This window comes from Trachemys scripta, chromosome 2 (genome assembly GCF_013100865.1).
Source record: "Trachemys scripta elegans isolate TJP31775 chromosome 2, CAS_Tse_1.0, whole genome shotgun sequence".
Taxonomy (NCBI): Eukaryota; Metazoa; Chordata; order Testudines; family Emydidae; genus Trachemys; species Trachemys scripta.
The window spans coordinates 132,454,596-132,472,542 of NC_048299.1; the positions used below are offsets into that span (position 1 = coordinate 132,454,596).

Genomic DNA, 17,947 nt, shown 5'->3' on the forward strand with positions numbered 1-17,947 from the left:
AGAAGTGGGCTGTAGTCCACGAAAGCTTATGCTCTAATAAATTTGTTAGTCTCTAAGGTGCCACAAGTACTCCTGTTCTTTTTAAGATGTTAAAGGGACATAGTTAACTTGAAAGGTAGTCACTTCTAAAAAATGGCTTAAGAGTAATTCCTGATACTATATCTGCCCCTGATTTTCCCTAATAATTGTGAATGTAAAAATACAAAAAGAATTCATATATATTTTTTCTCCCCTATAGCTGTGTGAAAGAACCACCCAAACAAGGGAAACTTAGTAATTTGACTCTACAGAGGAAACTCTGAAATGGAACATGTATTTGACAGTACATTTGATTGTTCGCTGTCTTCTAAATATAAAACTGAAAGAGAGAATTTCCCCGCTCTAATCTTTCATTTATGATGCTCTCCAGGTTGCAACAGTAGTATTACTGGTAACAATAATGGGTAAATATTTTTCAGACAGAGTGTGGATTTTCAAGTTGGGGGCCCATTAATAAGGACATCACCTTTCAATCTCTCCTTTGTTTTAACCAGACCAAATTTGTGTTTCAATGTACAGTTCAGGAGGAAAGATCTTGTTAGCTAAGACTTGAGTCTTTACTCCTTACCAAGAAGATATAAATCCTTACATCAAATACAGAGGTACACACCTATTGACAGAAGCCAGAATTTTCAGAAATGATGAGTGATGTTGGGTGTCTTCGCTTTGCACATCCAGCTTGAGGCATATTTTAAAGGGGTGGGTGGGGACTTGGGGGTGGGGACTTGGGGGTTCTGAAAGTTGGGTCTCTTGAAGGTGACTCAGGTTGGGGATCCAATCACTAGTCCATCTAAAAATCTTGGCGAGAAGCTGTAAGAAAGAGGTATAACATTTTAAACATGTTAAATAGATTATATTACATTGTGTACTACATAGAAACCTGCATGTAAAAAATCCCCACATTTGGTTTGTTTCTCTCTATTAGAAAAGCGGTAATAGCCTTCCTGTATTTCAGGTTGTCAGTGTTGCTGTTTCTTAACTCAACCTGCTGTGCCCAAGTATTGCAGCTCATAAGGTTCCTTATGTGACAGAATTAAAACAGTGGGAGATTTTTACATACCATATGTGCTGCAATATGAAGGAACAACAGGATAAATTGCACAATAAGCCAGGTCAGTCCTTATTCCAAAGTCCTTCCTGATTCTTGATTCCATTTTAATTTTGGACATATCCACTTAATCAAACTTGAATTTGTGTGCACATTTTTGTCCTCTGTGCATACACACCCAGTGAACAATCTGCCTTCTTAGTGGGAATGAACTATGTAAGTCACAGGACATTGTTGTGAAGTATATGCAATCTTTTATGTTGGGTAAAACATAAATCCGTTCAGTGTCACTGTTAGTTGGGTCAGCACTTTCATTCTAAAACAGTTTGAATCAGTTTATAGCTTGGCTGTAAAAATCAACAACAAAAAATTCTTTCTAGGCTAAAACTTGGCCTGTGGTCTCAGCTCTGGATCAAAATATAAATAGCCGAGTTATTAACATGTGAAATCTGGCTACTGAACATACACTATTTGTTTGTGGTTTTTGTTATACCAAGCACCCCTAGTATGGATCAGTGTTGTCAAGTTGCTTGTAGGTGATGGATTCATTTCAATCACTGAGAAGCAATGACCACTTTTATTCTCAAGGCCTCTAAAAGCATTTCTGGGGACTAGTAAATCCATAACAAATTTTGTTAGGGACTGAGTAATAGTGGACTTTTGTGCTAGCCAGACATGGATATAGCAGCTAGGGTTTGTAAGGATTCAAATTTAGTATTTGTCTAACTTGAATGGTACTCCTGAGCTCTTCTTCTTTTATTCCTCTTGAATATAGGGTGACCAGACGTCCCGATAAAATTGGGACTGTCCCGATATTTAGGCGTTTGTCCCACATCCCGACCGATGTTTGGTCGGGATGCAATTTGTCCCGATATTTCGCAGCACTTTGCTTTTTTGTGTGTGTGTGTGCTCCTTTCGGTGACCCCCCCCCCCATGTGTCCTGATATTTTCTTCCTCTCATCTGGTCACCCTACTTGAATACCTTTCCGAGACATAAGAGGATAGGGTTGCATGCTTCCTCTTCCTCCCTTTTCAGTTCCTCCTGACATAAATTGGAAGGTGGAGGGGTAAATAGCACTAGCAGATGATTCTTCTTGACTTCATGGGGTGATGATTTAAGGATCTGGTGGCACAAGTATTGCAGGGCCTCTGGGGCAGGGCAGATAGTGCCCTGATAGGTGTTTGGCAAGCTAGTGGATCATTGTGTTCAATAGCTAATCACTGATCAAGTTACTGCATTCTCTGCTGGAATAGCCAGCACCCAAACTTTCCAGCTGCTGGTGTGAGAAGTAGTAAGGAATTTAGCTTTGAGGAGGCGAGGTAGAGGTTTTTGTTAACCGTCTTTTTTCTCTTTTTTTGCAGAACTCCAAACATGGGAGGCAAACTTAGCAAGAAGAAGAAGGGGTACAATGTCAATGACGAAAAAGCTAAAGACAAGGACAAGAAGGCTGAGGGAGCAGCTACTGAGGAAGAGGAGACTCCAAAACAGAATGAGGATGCCCAGCAAACCACAGAGACCGCAGAAGTGAAGGAGAACAACAAGGAGGAGAAGGGTGATAAAGAGTCCCAGGTTGCTGCCAATAAGACAGAAGACAAAGAAGGGGAAAAAGAAAAAGCCGTGAGCCAGGAAGAAGTCCAGAAATCTGAAGCAGAGAAGCCAGAGGCTGTTGTCGATGCAAAAGTGGAGCCACAGAAGAACAATGAACAACTGGCACCTAAGCAAGAGGAACAGACTTCAGCCTCTGCTCCTGCTACCAGTAGTGAAGCACCTAAAACTTCTGAGCCCAGCAATGATGCAAAAGTTTCCCAGCCTTCAGAAGCCACAGCTACTAGTAAAGCGGATGACAAGAGCAAAGAGGAAGGGGAAGCCAAAAAGACTGAGGCTCCCGCAGCACCTGCAGCGCAAGAAACTAAAAGTGATGTGGCCCCAGCTTCAGACTCAAAACCTAGCAGCAGCGAGGCTGCACCTTCTTCCAAGGAGACCCCGGCAGCAACAGAAGCACCTAGTTCTACTCCCAAGGCTTCAGCGCCTGCAGCCCCACCAGAGGAAGCGAAATCTTCTGAAGTTCCAGCGACTAATTCGGATCAAACCATAGCAGTGCAAGATTAAATTGGACAGCCTGTTGAAATTAACCACTTAAAACAACCTGTGTCTTTTTTTTTTTTAATTTTTTCAGCTATACTAACTTGTTTCAGATCTGAAATAACAATATGTATTGCCCAGGGGGGAAAAAAAGGATGTCCCATCAAGTTGGGAGGGAGCAAGGGAGGGGGGAAGAATCCAAATAGTATTTTTGTGGGGAAATATCTAATATACTTTCTGCCAGGATTTAAAAATAATAATGAAAAACATGGATGTCTGAAAGTACAGCACATCTTTTGTATCTGAACTGCTGTAAATGCACTCCACCAATGTATCAAAATCTTTTTTTTGTTCTGTAATGGGGTTTGGGAGTGATGCGTTTGATTCTGCCCGCTGGGCTTGTGCCAAGGCAATCAGATCTTTATGAAAGCAGTATTTTCTGTGGGTGTTTTTTTTTTTTATTTACAGCCTCTTATTTTGATATATTTTTTATGCAGTGGATGAATGCCAACTTTCAGACAAAACCCACTTAGCTGTCCACATTTTTCTCAATGCCAATCCTCCAATTCTTCTTCCTCTCCAAATATTTTTGGGAGTAAACAGCATTCTCATCCTACTTAGCCTACCTAGATTTCTCATGACGAGTTAATGCATGTCTGTGGTTGGGTGCACCTGTAGTTCTGTTTATTGGTCAGTGGAAATGAAAAAGTCTGCGTTCATTGCAGTTCCAGTTTCTCTTCCATTCTGTGTCACAGACACCAACACACCACTCATTGGAAAACAAATGAAAAACAAAATGTACAATGGATGCATTGAAATTATATGTAATTGTATAAATGGTGCAACAGTAATAAAAGTTAAATAATTTAAAAAAAATAAAGGTGTAAAGATTGATAGTTTATTTAGACTAATTCTTCATATTTACCCCTGACAGCCTGGCATCCACAATCCACATATTCAGAGGAAATAGATGATTATTTGAGGGCAAATAAAAATCACTGTGGTCAGGATTCAGCTACCCACATTCACAATTAGTACCAGTATAAAGTGCTACTCAGCATCAGTAAGGATATTCGAATCTGACCCTAGAGATATTTTGCCATAAACTCTCACATGTGGCACAGAGCTCCATGAGAGATAATGAGTGAACAGGAAATACTTTATATCCTATGCATAAGCAGAATATAAAGTCTGTCATATGCCAATGCCATTTTTAGTAAAAATAATGGCTTTTGAATATGCTCACTTGCTATTATACACAGCTACAGGTGTCCTGGTTGATTTTAAGTTTTACTTGGTGTAAGATGAATAGTCCATCAGAAAAAAAAAATGATACTTTTTTTTGTAAAAGATGCATCTTTTAAAATGATGCAATAAAGCTTAATCCTAGATTAGTTGGTGTCCCATTAAAATACTTCTTTCACTATTAAATTTGGTTAACTTCTCAACGCTGCTATGCAGCAGATGACCTTGAGCTCATGACTTACAGTAAGCCAAATGCTGCTTCCTTCAATTATGGCTATAGGTGTGTAAGTGAATAGAATTTATCAAATCTTTCTTTCAATAGAATTTTCCATGTCATGTTATTTTTAAAATCAGTCTGAACTGCAAGATAATCACAGGCAAGGTGTCCCTGTCTGATGCAGCTCAAGATTACCATATGCAATCTAGAGTTCATAAAACAAGGTTTAGAAAGATTCCTGCTCTGGGATATTATTCAGGGGCATCATAGTCTGTCATTCACCATACTCAATCTGCTGTTCAGTGATAATGAGAGAAGCAGGGCAGTAGTAAACAAAAACAGAGTAACTTTTAGACCTACCAGATGCATGAATGGATATGTTAAACAGGAATCTTGTTTTAAAGGTAATATAGATAATACACACACAATCCAAATATCAGAAATCATGACTCAACATGCTTCCTTTGGGTTTATCCTTGAAGGTGTACACAGAGAAAGGAGGGGGGGGGTTCATTTGTGATTAAAAATATCTTAAAATTGCATTCAGAACATGTTGTAGGGTTTATGTATTTCATTCACATAGAGGGAACAAAGCACCATGGGCCTGATGCAAAGCCCATTGGAGTCAACAGAAGTTAGTCTTATTGACTACTGACTTTTGATCTGGCTCCAGAGGCTTAAGTGGAACTTAAGGCCAACACAAGACCAATGCATCCTTGTGCACATTGGTGAATTTCACTCCTAGTGTGTCAAGATCAGATTTGCTTTTTCATGTACCAAAACTTCAAACAACTCACTGTTGATTACTTTTTAAAAATTCGAAGTAAATGTGTCTTCTACTGAATGACAATACCTAAAGAATAGCAGAGTTTAGGCAGCCAGTGTGCAAGTTAGTCCACCAAGTTCTGTCAATACACCTGCCACATCCTTTCCTTGTCAATCTTTAGGGTTCCCTGCAAAGTCTATTGCACCAACGTGGATACATTTTTGGAGATTTTTTAAATTCTCTCCAGCACTCATCGCCATAATATCCGAGCATCTTCCAGTAGTGCATTAATAAATGTGACTATACATCTTGTCATGTGGTGTTTGTTCTGTCCTGGAGATGGAGAAGCTAAAACAAGAACCCCCAACTATTTTTTCTTATCTTGGTTGAAACTAATTCAAGATAGAAAGAGGTAATGCACTGAATCTAGCAGACAAAGGTACAAAAAGACTCAATGGCTGAAAGCTGATGCTAGCCAAATTTAGACACTAAGTAAAGTGTGCATTGTTCAGCAGTGAGGGTAATTAACCCCTGGAATAACTTACTGAGGGTTGTGGTAGATTCTTTGTCACTGGATTTTTTTATGTCAAGATTGGATTTTTCCCTGCCCAAAAGCTATATTCTAGTTCAAACAGGAATTAATTCAGAGAAGTCATATAGCCTATGGGGAGGGATAGCTCAGTGGTTTGAGCATTGGCCTGCTAAACTCAGGGTTGGGAGTTCAATCCTTGAGGGGGCCACTTAGGGGTCTGGGGCAAAAATCAGCACTTGGTCCTGCTAGTGAAGGCAGGGGGCTGGACTTGATCACCTTTCAAGGTCCCATCCAGTTCTAGGAGATAGGATATCTCCATTAATTATTATTATTATTATTATACAGAAGGTCAGATCAAAATGATCACCATGGTCTCTTTTGGCCTTAATCTTTGAATTCTCTTAGTTATCTCTGTTCATGTAGTATGTGAATCAACCTGGATTTATTGGGACAAAATCTGCACTCTGACCCTGCTGCCTTTGAATGGGAAAGCAGATGCTGAAGGAGAATAGGTATGTAACTTGTTGACTATGGTGATACTCAAATAAGCATATTCCTTCTTCAAACACGTGGCACCTCATGCCTGGTAACAGTCATACTCCAGCACTACACTTTCACCTTCTATATAATGTGTAGAAAAGCATTTTAATCTCTCCCAACTTCATACAGACTGAACAAATACTTTAGCTTTTGATTGACCCTGGGATATAGAGCAATTAGAAGAACTTAGATGATTCCTCACATTAATGCTTCATCAGTGATGGGAGACAAATGAAGTAAACCCAAACACTCCACAGCAGTATCCACATCAGACAGACTCAGCAACACTTGGCAGTAAATCCACCCACAAATTCCACAGACTTTGCAGTATGGCTGTTTCCTCCTTATCTTGTAGATGACAATGGGTATGAGGTACTTTTGCGGACAGTTAATCACGAGACATGTGCAAAGAAAGTAAACACATGCTTGCACTTGAAAAATGGGGAAGGGTGGAGGGAAATGCAACCACAAGTAGGTGTCTTAACTAACCTGAAATGGCTGGGCACTTCTTTTGCTATTGTACATATGGTTACAAAATTGATTCTGTCACTGCAGTCAAAACTTTAGGTGACTTGTATGTATTATACTAACACTTAGACACCCCACCAGAGATCTGGGCTCCATTGTGTACTCTTGCATTAAGAGACAGCCCCTGCCCCAAAGAGCATACATGCTGAGCAGACATCAGATGGGGAAAAAGGAATTGGTTTTCCTCTGGGAACCTGAAGCACAGAGATTGATATGCCTGTGGTTACAGATAGGTTGACCAGATGTCCCAATTTTATAGGAACAGTTCCGATATTTGGGACTTTGTCTTATATAGGCACTTATTACCTCCCATCCCTTGTCTGGTTTTTCACACTTGCTGTCTGGTCACCCTAGTTACACATCAAGTATCAGAGGGGTAGCCGTGTTAGTCTGAATCTGTAAAAAGCAACAGAGGGTTCTGTGGCACCTTTAAGACTAACAGAAGTATTGGGCGCGTAAGCTTTCGAAAGACTCTGTTAGTCTTAAAGGTGCCACAGGACCCTCTGTTGCTAGTTACAGATGTGTCTTGTGCAGGTAGTGTGACATGCTAAACCACTACATTACTTTGGGCATCAATCAAGGACAGATTTCATTTAAAATAAAATCCTATATTGCAGTACGTTAGAGGTGTACCATAACATGTGTCAATGAGACCTTTGCTGTACCTAGAACCTACATAGCCTAAAAATGGGTTGTCATGTTTACAGAAGGGTTGGGAAAATGTCAAAAGATTTGGCAAAGCATCAAAATATTGAGATGGATTAATGCTTACTAGTTGGATCTTGCTCTGCATTTTAATACGTGTGGGCCAATTCTGCTCTGTCACCCCTGGGTAATTCTGAAATAACCCCATTGAAATGTTCATACCAATGACAGCAAAATTTGTCACTATAGTATGGTCTTGGAATTGTCATCAGACTCTGTACAACTGCATTTTCAATGGCTCCTGTGTTTCAAACTGGTGTGCCAAATTTTTGGCAAACAAAAGGTGCGTTTCCGTATCTGTCCATTACGGAATTAACTTTGGTATAAGTTACAACTGACAGACTGAATCTGGAACATAAGTGAATAGCACTGGGTTCTTTTCAAAGGGATAGGATTTCACTTTTAAATCCTATCATTTTTCAATGTGTAGTTATATTTTTATACCCTGAATTCATTTTTAAATAGTTCTTCTGGACCGTCAGCAATACTCTGTGGTGCTGCCATTTTGTAATGTAGGTTGTTATGTTGATTATGGGGCAGTGAAGCACTTGGCAAAGTCACAATAGCATGCACAGTCTCATGCCTTTACTACTATCATTTACTCAGAGACTTTGAGGAAATCTAGAGCCCAATCCAGTTCCCATTTAAAGTTAATGTGGGACTATTTCTATTTACTTTAATGGGAGGGCTATCAGGCCCATAATGTCAGATATATACAGTTTTACCTGAAAGTTTGGTGTAAATTCAGGAATAACCCAGCATACTGTGAAGAGGTTAAAAAATGTGTACACACCAATGTTACCAAAATGTACTTACCATCTGTTAAGTGTCTTGGGAACCAAAGTGAAATGAGTTGGTGATCACATTCCAGTTCCTTGTGGGCAGTAGAACCAGAGACCATCAAGGTAAACAGAACTGGTTTACAATCACAGCTAGAGCTGGGCAGGAAACAGTTTTCTCATCCCATGAGAATTTAAGATTTTAAAAATTTTCCCCATCCCAAATCTGGACAAAAAATGGAATTCTCAAAAATATTCACTAACTGAAAATTGGAACAAATGCTGCCCACACTGTAAATCCTATAGCATTAGAATGGTGGAGGCTTTTAATATTTAATGTTTTGAATACAATCCACAAAGTGGCTCTCTGAAAAATGGGTTGTTTACCTACAGTACTTCCCAGAGGAAATCTACAACTGAGATTGACTTCTGTACCTGAGACCACAAAAGAGACTCAATGTAACCAGACTAGAAGGTAGGCTTACGGTCCTATATTTCAACTACATGTGATCGGAGAATTCCATGATACCTACCCTCCACTAATTAGATTTTTCCCTGCTTCTCAATTGTGTTTGGACAATTTCAGTGGCCTAGGATTTGGAACCAATGAGATCTCACACAATTCATCAATCAAATGTGGCTAAATGGATCCAGTGGGCTGGAGAGGTCACAGATTTTTATATTGATGAAAATTGGTACAGGGTTGAAAGAGCAAACCTTTTGTTTTACAATAGCCCTGGATTCTGAAATGGAATGCTGTAAGCTAAAAGACCCTGCATAGATTTCAAAAGATATCACGTCTGTGTGCTAAACACATTGTTGTTTTAAGCTCCGCTGCCCTATCTGATTATCGTAATTTTGTCAGCTGCACTTTATTTTTATTTTTAAATAAAAGGAAGTATTACCAAGCGAGCCTTTTGTGTTTCAAAAGACAAACTACAGTAGCTCATAATCAGTATGGTGCACAGGAACAATTTCAATCCCATTAAACCTTAAATAACCTTTCATAGTATTAGAACTTCTAAAATGTATTATTTAAATATTTTATCTGACATTTAAAACATGTTCATTGTTGACTGAAGCTTCAATGGTACTGATCAATCCAGAAAAAGGCAAATTTTCAAAGATTAGTCATAGTTGAGCATTTGACAATCCATTTAGCATCTTACTAATTAGATTCTGAGCCAGATCCTCAGCTGCTGTAAATGAGCATCATTTCAGCCAAGTCACGGGAGCAACACTGTTTACACCAACTCAGTATCTGGCCCCCTGTACTCAAGACTTGGCCTCCATTTTAGTTTAATGAGCTTAGAGTGACCAGATGTCCCGATTTTATAGGGACAGTCCCGATTTTTGGGTCTTTTTCTTATATAGGCTCCTATTATCCCCCACCCCCTGTCCTGATTTTTCACACTTGCTTCTGGTCACCCTAAATGAGCTATTTCATACAATTGTGCAAAAATATTCTCGTAACTATCATTTTGCATTACAATGTGCTGTCAGGCACAGGATGCTAGAGAATTAAACTCTTATTCTTGGTGATAACTTAATTACTGATAAATTTGGATCTGAATTGCAGTTGTTTATTGAGTACTAATTATATGCATGTGCACAAAGTCTCATAGCAGATTTCAGAGCTTATTCAAGACTTTTCATAATCTGCTTTTTATGAACACTGAAAATTGTATATATCTATGAAATTAGTGGGAAAAATTAAAGATACAAATGCATGCACACAGAGTGAGGGGAGAAAATTCATAATATAAAGGGAAGAAAGTGATATAATTTTTTTTATAGGTATGAGTTGTTGGATGGCTGTATTATTTGAGCAGTGAAGCCGTATCTAGTACTCCAGGTTTGAATTTTACCCCACTCCACCTGCTATGTTTTGTCATAGCTTACCTGTACAATACATATTGGACCAAATCCTCAGGTGGAATTTTGATATTGTCTTCCCAAAACATCTTCAGTTCAAGTAAATGGTACAGTTATGGTTCTGTGACAAATAACGGGAGAGAAGTTAACATGCATTGAAAGGAGAGAAAAGAGAAGTGTTTGGGAATTTGATTAAATTGATCATTAATGAAACAGAGAGGCACAGTAAGAAGGTTCTGGACAGTAGAAGATGCAGGAGAAAATAGTCTTTCACCACAGTAGTAAGATTGCATGGAGGTAGAGAGAAGAGACCACGACATGAATGGCTAGAGGAGCTAAGAAAAAAACGGTCTGTCAGATGCTGCAACAAGTTCATGGAGAGCTTTTAAAAAAACATTAGGGCAATCTGGAAAATGAATGAGAAGCCAGTGAAGTAATTTGACATAGGAAGCAACATTCTGCACATGCTGCCACCTGGAGAGGACTAGGATCTGGGGAAGCCTTAGATGAAGAAATTACAATAGTTAAGATCAGAAATTAAAGCCTGCATTCTGATTTCAGCAAAACTGGAATTAGGGCAGTGAGTGTCATACATGGATGACTCCAAACACAGGACAAGTGATGGTAACTCAAAGGTTTGACCTGAGGAGAAAGTTCCTTTAGGAAAGATGAATAGCACATTGGATCTCTCAAATGTTTATTGGAGAAGCCACAAATTTACTTGGTCAAGGCAAGCAGAGAACAGACAGGGAAGAATCATGAAAGCCATCATAGATAGTTGGGTATTAGTGCAAAAGTGATAATTTAGGTTAAAGATAGACTTAAAGATGAAGATGTAGAATGTATGTAGAGAAAAACAGAAGAGTAAACATTGAATCTTGTGTGATGCTACAAAGGAGGACTCCTGGTGCAGAGATGTAGCAATCTTGAGAAAGAGAAATTACTGTTACATAGGAGCAGAACTATGCTGTCTGCATAGCCCCAATGAGGTCTATAGGGACGCAGGGATATACTCACACCTTCAGTCAATTGCAGCATTAGGATCCAGATTTGAAGCCTACCAACAGGTTTTCCAGTTGAGGGCTTAAATTTTCTAAAATTGACTGTTTCATGTAAAATCTGAAAATTTTACACACTGAAGCCACTTTGATTCTGCACAATGATTAAAGGAGTTGGCCTTATTTGAGATTTAATTGACAAATGTCATGCCCACACGAAAATTCATCTATTCAAATAGATCAGTGTGACACACATGGTTACAACAACACTGCACATGATGCAACACATGCCATTTTGACAAAAAGAAAATTTTCTGCACCATGAAATGCCAGAAATGAAATTACAATGATGTTTCTCAGGAAAATCTGTGAGGGATTGGAGGTGTCATTTGTGCAGACAGTGATCACAATGATCACTGCCGATTGATCAGCTGAAATAAATAGAAGCTAGTTACCTTTGAGGATCTGGGGCCCAAATCATTTTGAAAATGAGATGTAGGATATTAAGCCAATTAGGCACCAAAATATCTTTAAAAATTGGGCCTTGTAATATTATCAGTGGAATTGGAGTCAGAGAGCCTATGTTTATGGTGGGGGGGGGGAATATTAGTGATGAGATAGCAAGATAACAGAGAAGATGGGGAATTAGACTGGAAGCAGCTCAAGCTACATGGACAGAACAGTCCACAGGGTTTAATAATGTTCTGCTTGTTCAATTTAATCTGCATTCAGCTTCCTTCTTTGTGAATGATGCCTGGTGGCAGCGGGTGAGTTCTCTGCAGTGCAGCACCTGGCAACATGAGCTATGGAACTCAGTCTGAAACTTCCCCGAGGCCTGGATTTTGCAGGCACAAACTTAGGAGGAGGAGTTAGAGCTGTGTACAGACCTAGCCACGCAGGCGGACGACAGCAACAGAAAATTAAAACTCCTCTTTTACTTCATTGGGGAACAAGGAAGAGAGGTCTGTGCTAATCTGAAGCTCATCACTGCCTAAAACCACACAGCTGTCCTAGCAGCCTTGGGGGACTATTGTTCCAAAAAAAAAAAAAAAAAAAAAAAAAGCAGAATGAAACTGTGCAGTGACACAGGTTTTTCGCTCGATACCAATCCAAAGGGGATGGGATAGAGTCATCTGTTACTGCTGAGTGCTATGTGCAATTTGGGGATTTAACAGACTCCCTAATTTGGGACAGGATAGTCTGCCACACTTGAGATCACCATCTGCGGGAGTGGCTGCTCTGGTAAGGCAAGCTCACGTTAGACAACACTTAGACATGAGGCATGGAGTGGAAGCTTCAAGAGAAAGGATGGAAACCCTAGGAGGCCCCTCACCCTCAGAAGTCCATGTAGTGAGACAACAGCAAAGGAGAGCAGGGGGCCAGAGTTCCATGTCCATAGTAAGATGCATTTCCTGTGAGAGAGAATATGAATGGGGAAAAGAGAAGTGCCCCCACGAGGACAACATTGCAAGGAATAGGGCAAGTTGAACCATTTCAGTAGAGTGTGTAAGAGCAGAGGAAGGTCTTGGGAAGATTCAGTCAGACTTGTACAAGAGGGGGCAGACACATCAGACATCTTGACTCTCTCCAAGAGCACGTCAGGTTCAGACTGTCAGGAAAGGAAAGCAACAAGAACCAATATTAACCTCCATGCATTCAGCAATGTTAATAGGGAAACACCTTGTGCTGTTTGAACTGGATACTGGGGCCTTCTGCAGTGTGATTCCTTGGGGTGAATTGGACTCGAACACACCCATTACAAAGAGCATCCACAGTCCAATAATGTACAATGAAAGCATAATGCAGCCGGTAGGAAAACTTAACCTCATAATAGCTAACCTGAATAACAGACTGTTCCTTCATGGGGAATACAGTCATACAAGCCATGGATCTGATCAGGGCACATCATCAGAATTGTATAGCTAGAGTGCAAGAAGCGAAAGGGAGAATCTCATGGACAATGGAGACAATTTTAAAAGTATATGGGGATGTTTTCACAGGTAATGAGTGCCTCAAAGGAAAGCTATGACTGGAAGTAGATTCCACAGTGGAACCTGTGTGCTTACCATAAGGAAAATTCCAGTGGCACTATGTAATCCAGCACTTAGGGAGCTCAAAATTCTGCAAGGCAGGGATATCATAGCATCCATCAAGGCCAGAACAGCCTGGGTAAGCAGCATGGTGGTAAAGAAACCATCAGGCAAATTATGTATCTGCATAGACCCAAAGCCACTGAACTGGGTATTGAAAAGATGTCACTACCCAGTCTATGATGTGAGGAATTGTTTGTGACACATAAGCCTGGATAAAGAGTCCAGCACGCTGACAACCTTTGAAACTCTGGCATGCACAGCCTTCTGCAGTGACCAAACAATGTGCATAAGCCCAGCACCAGAGGTGTTTCAGAGAAGATTCATTCGAGTGCTGGAAGGACTGCCTGGGGTGAAAATCCTTACACATGATAGTCTTATTGTAAGTAAATGGACCAGTGATAAAGAAGTTGAACGAGACCATGACAGAAAACAACAAGCTTTTCTTCAGCGATAGAAGGACAAGAACATAAAACTCAACTCAGAAAAAGCGTAGCTCAGATAGCATGAGGCGACATACATTGGATGTCAGCTCGCAGCAGAGGGACTGAACGCAGAGCCCAACAAGATCAAAGCAGGCAGCTCCAGTAGATGTGACAGGGTAACAGCAATTCAAAAAATGATAAATTTTCTGTCCAAGTTCCGTCCACACCTGGCTGCAGTAGTGGAATACGTATGTGAGCTCAGAAGGTAGGGCTGTTGAGTGGGACTGGGCAGGTCCCCAAAGAAAACATCAGACATGCTGTAACAGATTATACCAACCAGGACAGTAATTGATGCTCCAGTATGATACATGAGAGAAAGGACTGGGTGTAACTCTTTTGCAGTGGCAGTCCATCGCTTATGTCCTGTCAGAGACTGAACAGGGGTAAGCCCAAATGGAAAAAGAGCTTCTGCCTGTGGTATTTGGAATGAAGCAATTCCATCAGTACACCTCTGGCCGCCCACTAATAGTTAAATCAGACCACAAACCCAAGACCTAACAATGGCAAGGCCCTTTCATAGTGCTCCAAAGAGATTGCAGCACATGTTGATCAGCCTCCCGCACTACTAGGTATAAATCAGATATTGTGCAGGATGATTACTGGTGTTGGCTGACACCCTGAGCAGGGCATATATAGCCAGCATCTGTGAGTTGGAGGAAGACAATCAAGACATGGAATCTATTACAATGCTGCACTTGCTCCCAGTTTCAACAGCAAAACTGTTGGAAATCTAAGAGGCTAAAAAAAAAAAATAGGCCATTCAACTACAGGCACTCAAGGAAGCAACAGCAGGGTTGCCAGAAGACAAAAGCCAAGTAGGAGCAGATCCATATTTTCAAATTAAAGAGGAGCTGAGTGTACAGGATGTAATAATATTTTGAGGACAGAAAGCTGTTGTCCCCACCTCATTACCTAAGGATGTCATGGAAATAAATACATGTCTCACATCTGGGCATTAAAAGCAATCTTACATGGACTCAAGAATGTGTTTACTGGCCAGGAATGAATACACAGCTATCAATGTTCACAAAGGGTATGACATCTGCTGGTCATGTGCTAACTATGAGCAGAGAGAGACTTATCACATAAGCTGCCCAACTGACCAGAGGAAAAGGTGGGAGTGGACTGACTTACTGTCAAGGAAAAGCAGTACTTGATTTATAGTGGATTAATCAATTTTTTGGGGATGTTGATGCCCTGCCTGATACAAAAAGCACATCAGGGACTAGAAAACCGAAGGCCCATTTTGCAAGATACGGAATTCCAGACACTGTATTCACTGACAACAGACTCCATTTTACCTCAGAAGAATTTGCACACAAATGGGAGTTTGAGCACCACACCCCAGAGTAATGGTAAGATGACTCACCTTTGAAAAAAGCTAAGAGACTGATACACAAGGATGTTTCTTCCAGTTCAGATCCCTTCTTAGCATTTTTGATAAACTGCAATACCCCATCACGGCGGGGGGTGGGGGGGGAAGGGGGCAGCAAAGCAGTCCAGCACAGGCCCTGAGAGGATGAAGGCTCAAAATCTTACTACTAATGAGGGCAGACCTGTTGCAAACTGAAGGATGGAGACATCAGCAAGAGGAGACGGCCATGAATCAGAGAAAGCAGGCACTGGAGTACCACAGGTCAGCCAAGGACCTCCTGGCCCTGGAGACAGGTACTCCTGTGAGAATCCAGCCACTAGAGAGACACCAAAAGAAGTGCACTAAAGGAGTCATGAAATGGCACTCAGGTCATACAAGGTGATTACACAAGAGGGGCAAGTGATCCAAAGGAGCAGGAGATATGAGTGTATACACACAACACTGAGAGAGAGTCTATAGAGATCACCATAGAATGGAGAGATGGAGAACCATGTGGAGGCCATCACCACTGGCAGGAAGGAGACTCCACACAGAGTTTGCTAGACTAGAAGAGAAGTGACAGAGAGAGGTCATTGCTGGTGTCATTGCCTGTTGGGGAGATCAAACTATGTAATCAGCTGGGTCTGTGGTAAAGAGGAGATTCCAACATGGCTATGTGCTAACAACCTCTGGCTGAAGGGACACAGGATGAGGGTCTGTGTGTCAATTATGTGGCTTTAATGCTTTATTAAAATGTTTGTAAAATAGGGAAAATGTATCATGATCAGTGGATCTAAAGTCAGAGGGCCATTGTTCCCTGGAGGGATTGTTATTAATGAGATACCAGGAGAACAGGGAATGTTGGGAGGTAGGATGGAAGCAATGTAGCGACATGGACAGCATTTAATAAAGTTTCACAGGTTTAACTTAACTTGCATTCAGTGTCACACTTTGTAAAAAAGCAGGCTTAGCACTTAGCCAGCTATCTGGGCATTCCCATGTTTACGAGGAATTGTTGGATGACATAGTAGCTCTATGTAACCTCCAACGCCACCCTTGTCACTGAGGTATGGTTAGGGAAAAGGGTGCATGGCTGGAGCCTCACTCTGCTTTGGTAATCCTCATTAGGGTCCTAATTAGCAATCTTGATTAGCAGGGCATAATTTAGAACACACCTGAGGCTGCTTTAATCTGTTGGCAAACTGGCTGGCAGATGGATGTGGGACTGAGAAGTGACAAAGGAAGTGCAAAGTCACCTTTGTCTCCCCACTTCCTGTGGTCCTGCAGCAAGTGCTGTTGTGCCAAACAGCCTGTGTGCTTTTCACAGCTGTAGGCTCATGAGGCACAAAGTTCGGTTTCCATAGATTTTGTATAGAGCTCCTGCAGATCCTATCTTCTTCATGAAGAGACCCAGGTTCCAGGAACCGAGGGAAATGTCTCTTTGCAGAGTAGGAATCGCTCCTCTTAATTCAAGCAGAGCCACATACTGATTTTTTTGGGGTAATAAATAATGACCCAGATTCTGTTCACTGGTTGATTTTAAAAGTAGTCGCTCAAGACCTACACTGAGGTAAATGAGATCTGAATCTCTCCCCCCGGGTTTTAAACTGTTCCATGAGTATGCTGCTTTGTGAGGAAGGTAAATGCTGCTGGCGCCTTCCATTGTGTGGAAAGATGCCAACAGAGAGAGTGAGTGAGTATGTAAGTAACAGAAAAACCTGCATGCAATTTATCATACATTTCTCTCCACTCCCTTTCTGCATCTCTGAAGGCAGAGGAGGGAGAAGGGACAGGGCTGCCAGTACATGCCCACAGCTGTCATGATACTAATTTGCATTTTGGAACACTTAAAAGGCCCAATGGAGATTGGGACCCATTAAACTAGGTACTGTACAAATGTATAATGAGAGAGAGAGTCGAGGCCCTGAGGAGCTGACCCTGAATTCCTGCAGTGTTGCTGTAGGTCTCAACCAGGGCTGGTAAGACTGACCTTGTATTTGGCATGACACATATTGGCAGCCCTGTTCATGCATTCTTCTGCTTTCAGCTGGCCTATGGGCAAGGAGCTGCAGTTGCTCCTCCTGGCCAATGCAGTGCCTGGCTTCAGGAAGCTGGGACCTCTGCTTCTCCACTCCCTCACCCCCACTGCTGCTAAGTCAACATCAGCCTATGGGGCACGGGAAGTGGCTGCTGCTAAGGAGGGGAAGGAACCAGTAGAGAGTACAGGCTGGAGGGTAGTGAGGAACAGAGGTCAGAATGGGGGTCAGAAATGGGTAATCTGGCCCAGATTCCTCCATCCCCAAACTCCTTCCTCCTTAGGGCCCAGACACTGTCTACCTCCAACACTCCCCTCTCCAGGCTGCCCCATGTTTGCGCCCGCCTTCCCACTAACACTGTCTCTTCTACACCAACCCCCATTCAGCATTCCAGCTCCCTCCAAAACTGTGGTTCTCACTGATTTCCCAGGTGCCTTGGTTACCTTCCAAGCCCTTGAGGTGCCTGGGAATAGGTTCCTGCCTTCCCACATTGGCTGCCACTGACTGGGGGAACCTGGAGGGACAATCAGTGATTTTTTCCCCTGACACATGGAACTGCACAAAATTTGGCAGTTGTTCATCACCCAGACTCCAAAGAGAAACTGCTGAGTCCAGTTCATTTGCAAA

General features: G+C 41.5%; 1 protein-coding gene across 1 annotated transcript in view; it reads left to right on the forward strand.

Annotated features, from left to right (window-relative positions):
• The window catches only part of BASP1 (brain abundant membrane attached signal protein 1), a 71,424-nt gene extending 67,378 nt beyond the window's left edge, over positions 1–4,046 (forward strand). The window contains exon 2 of the mRNA XM_034761576.1: positions 2,450–4,046. Coding sequence (XP_034617467.1) covers positions 2,460–3,197 — 738 coding nt within the window. The 5' untranslated portion in view covers positions 2,450–2,459 and the 3' untranslated portion in view covers positions 3,198–4,046. The remainder of the gene's footprint in view (positions 1–2,449) is intronic.
• Positions 4,047–17,947: the final 13,901 nt, after the last annotated feature.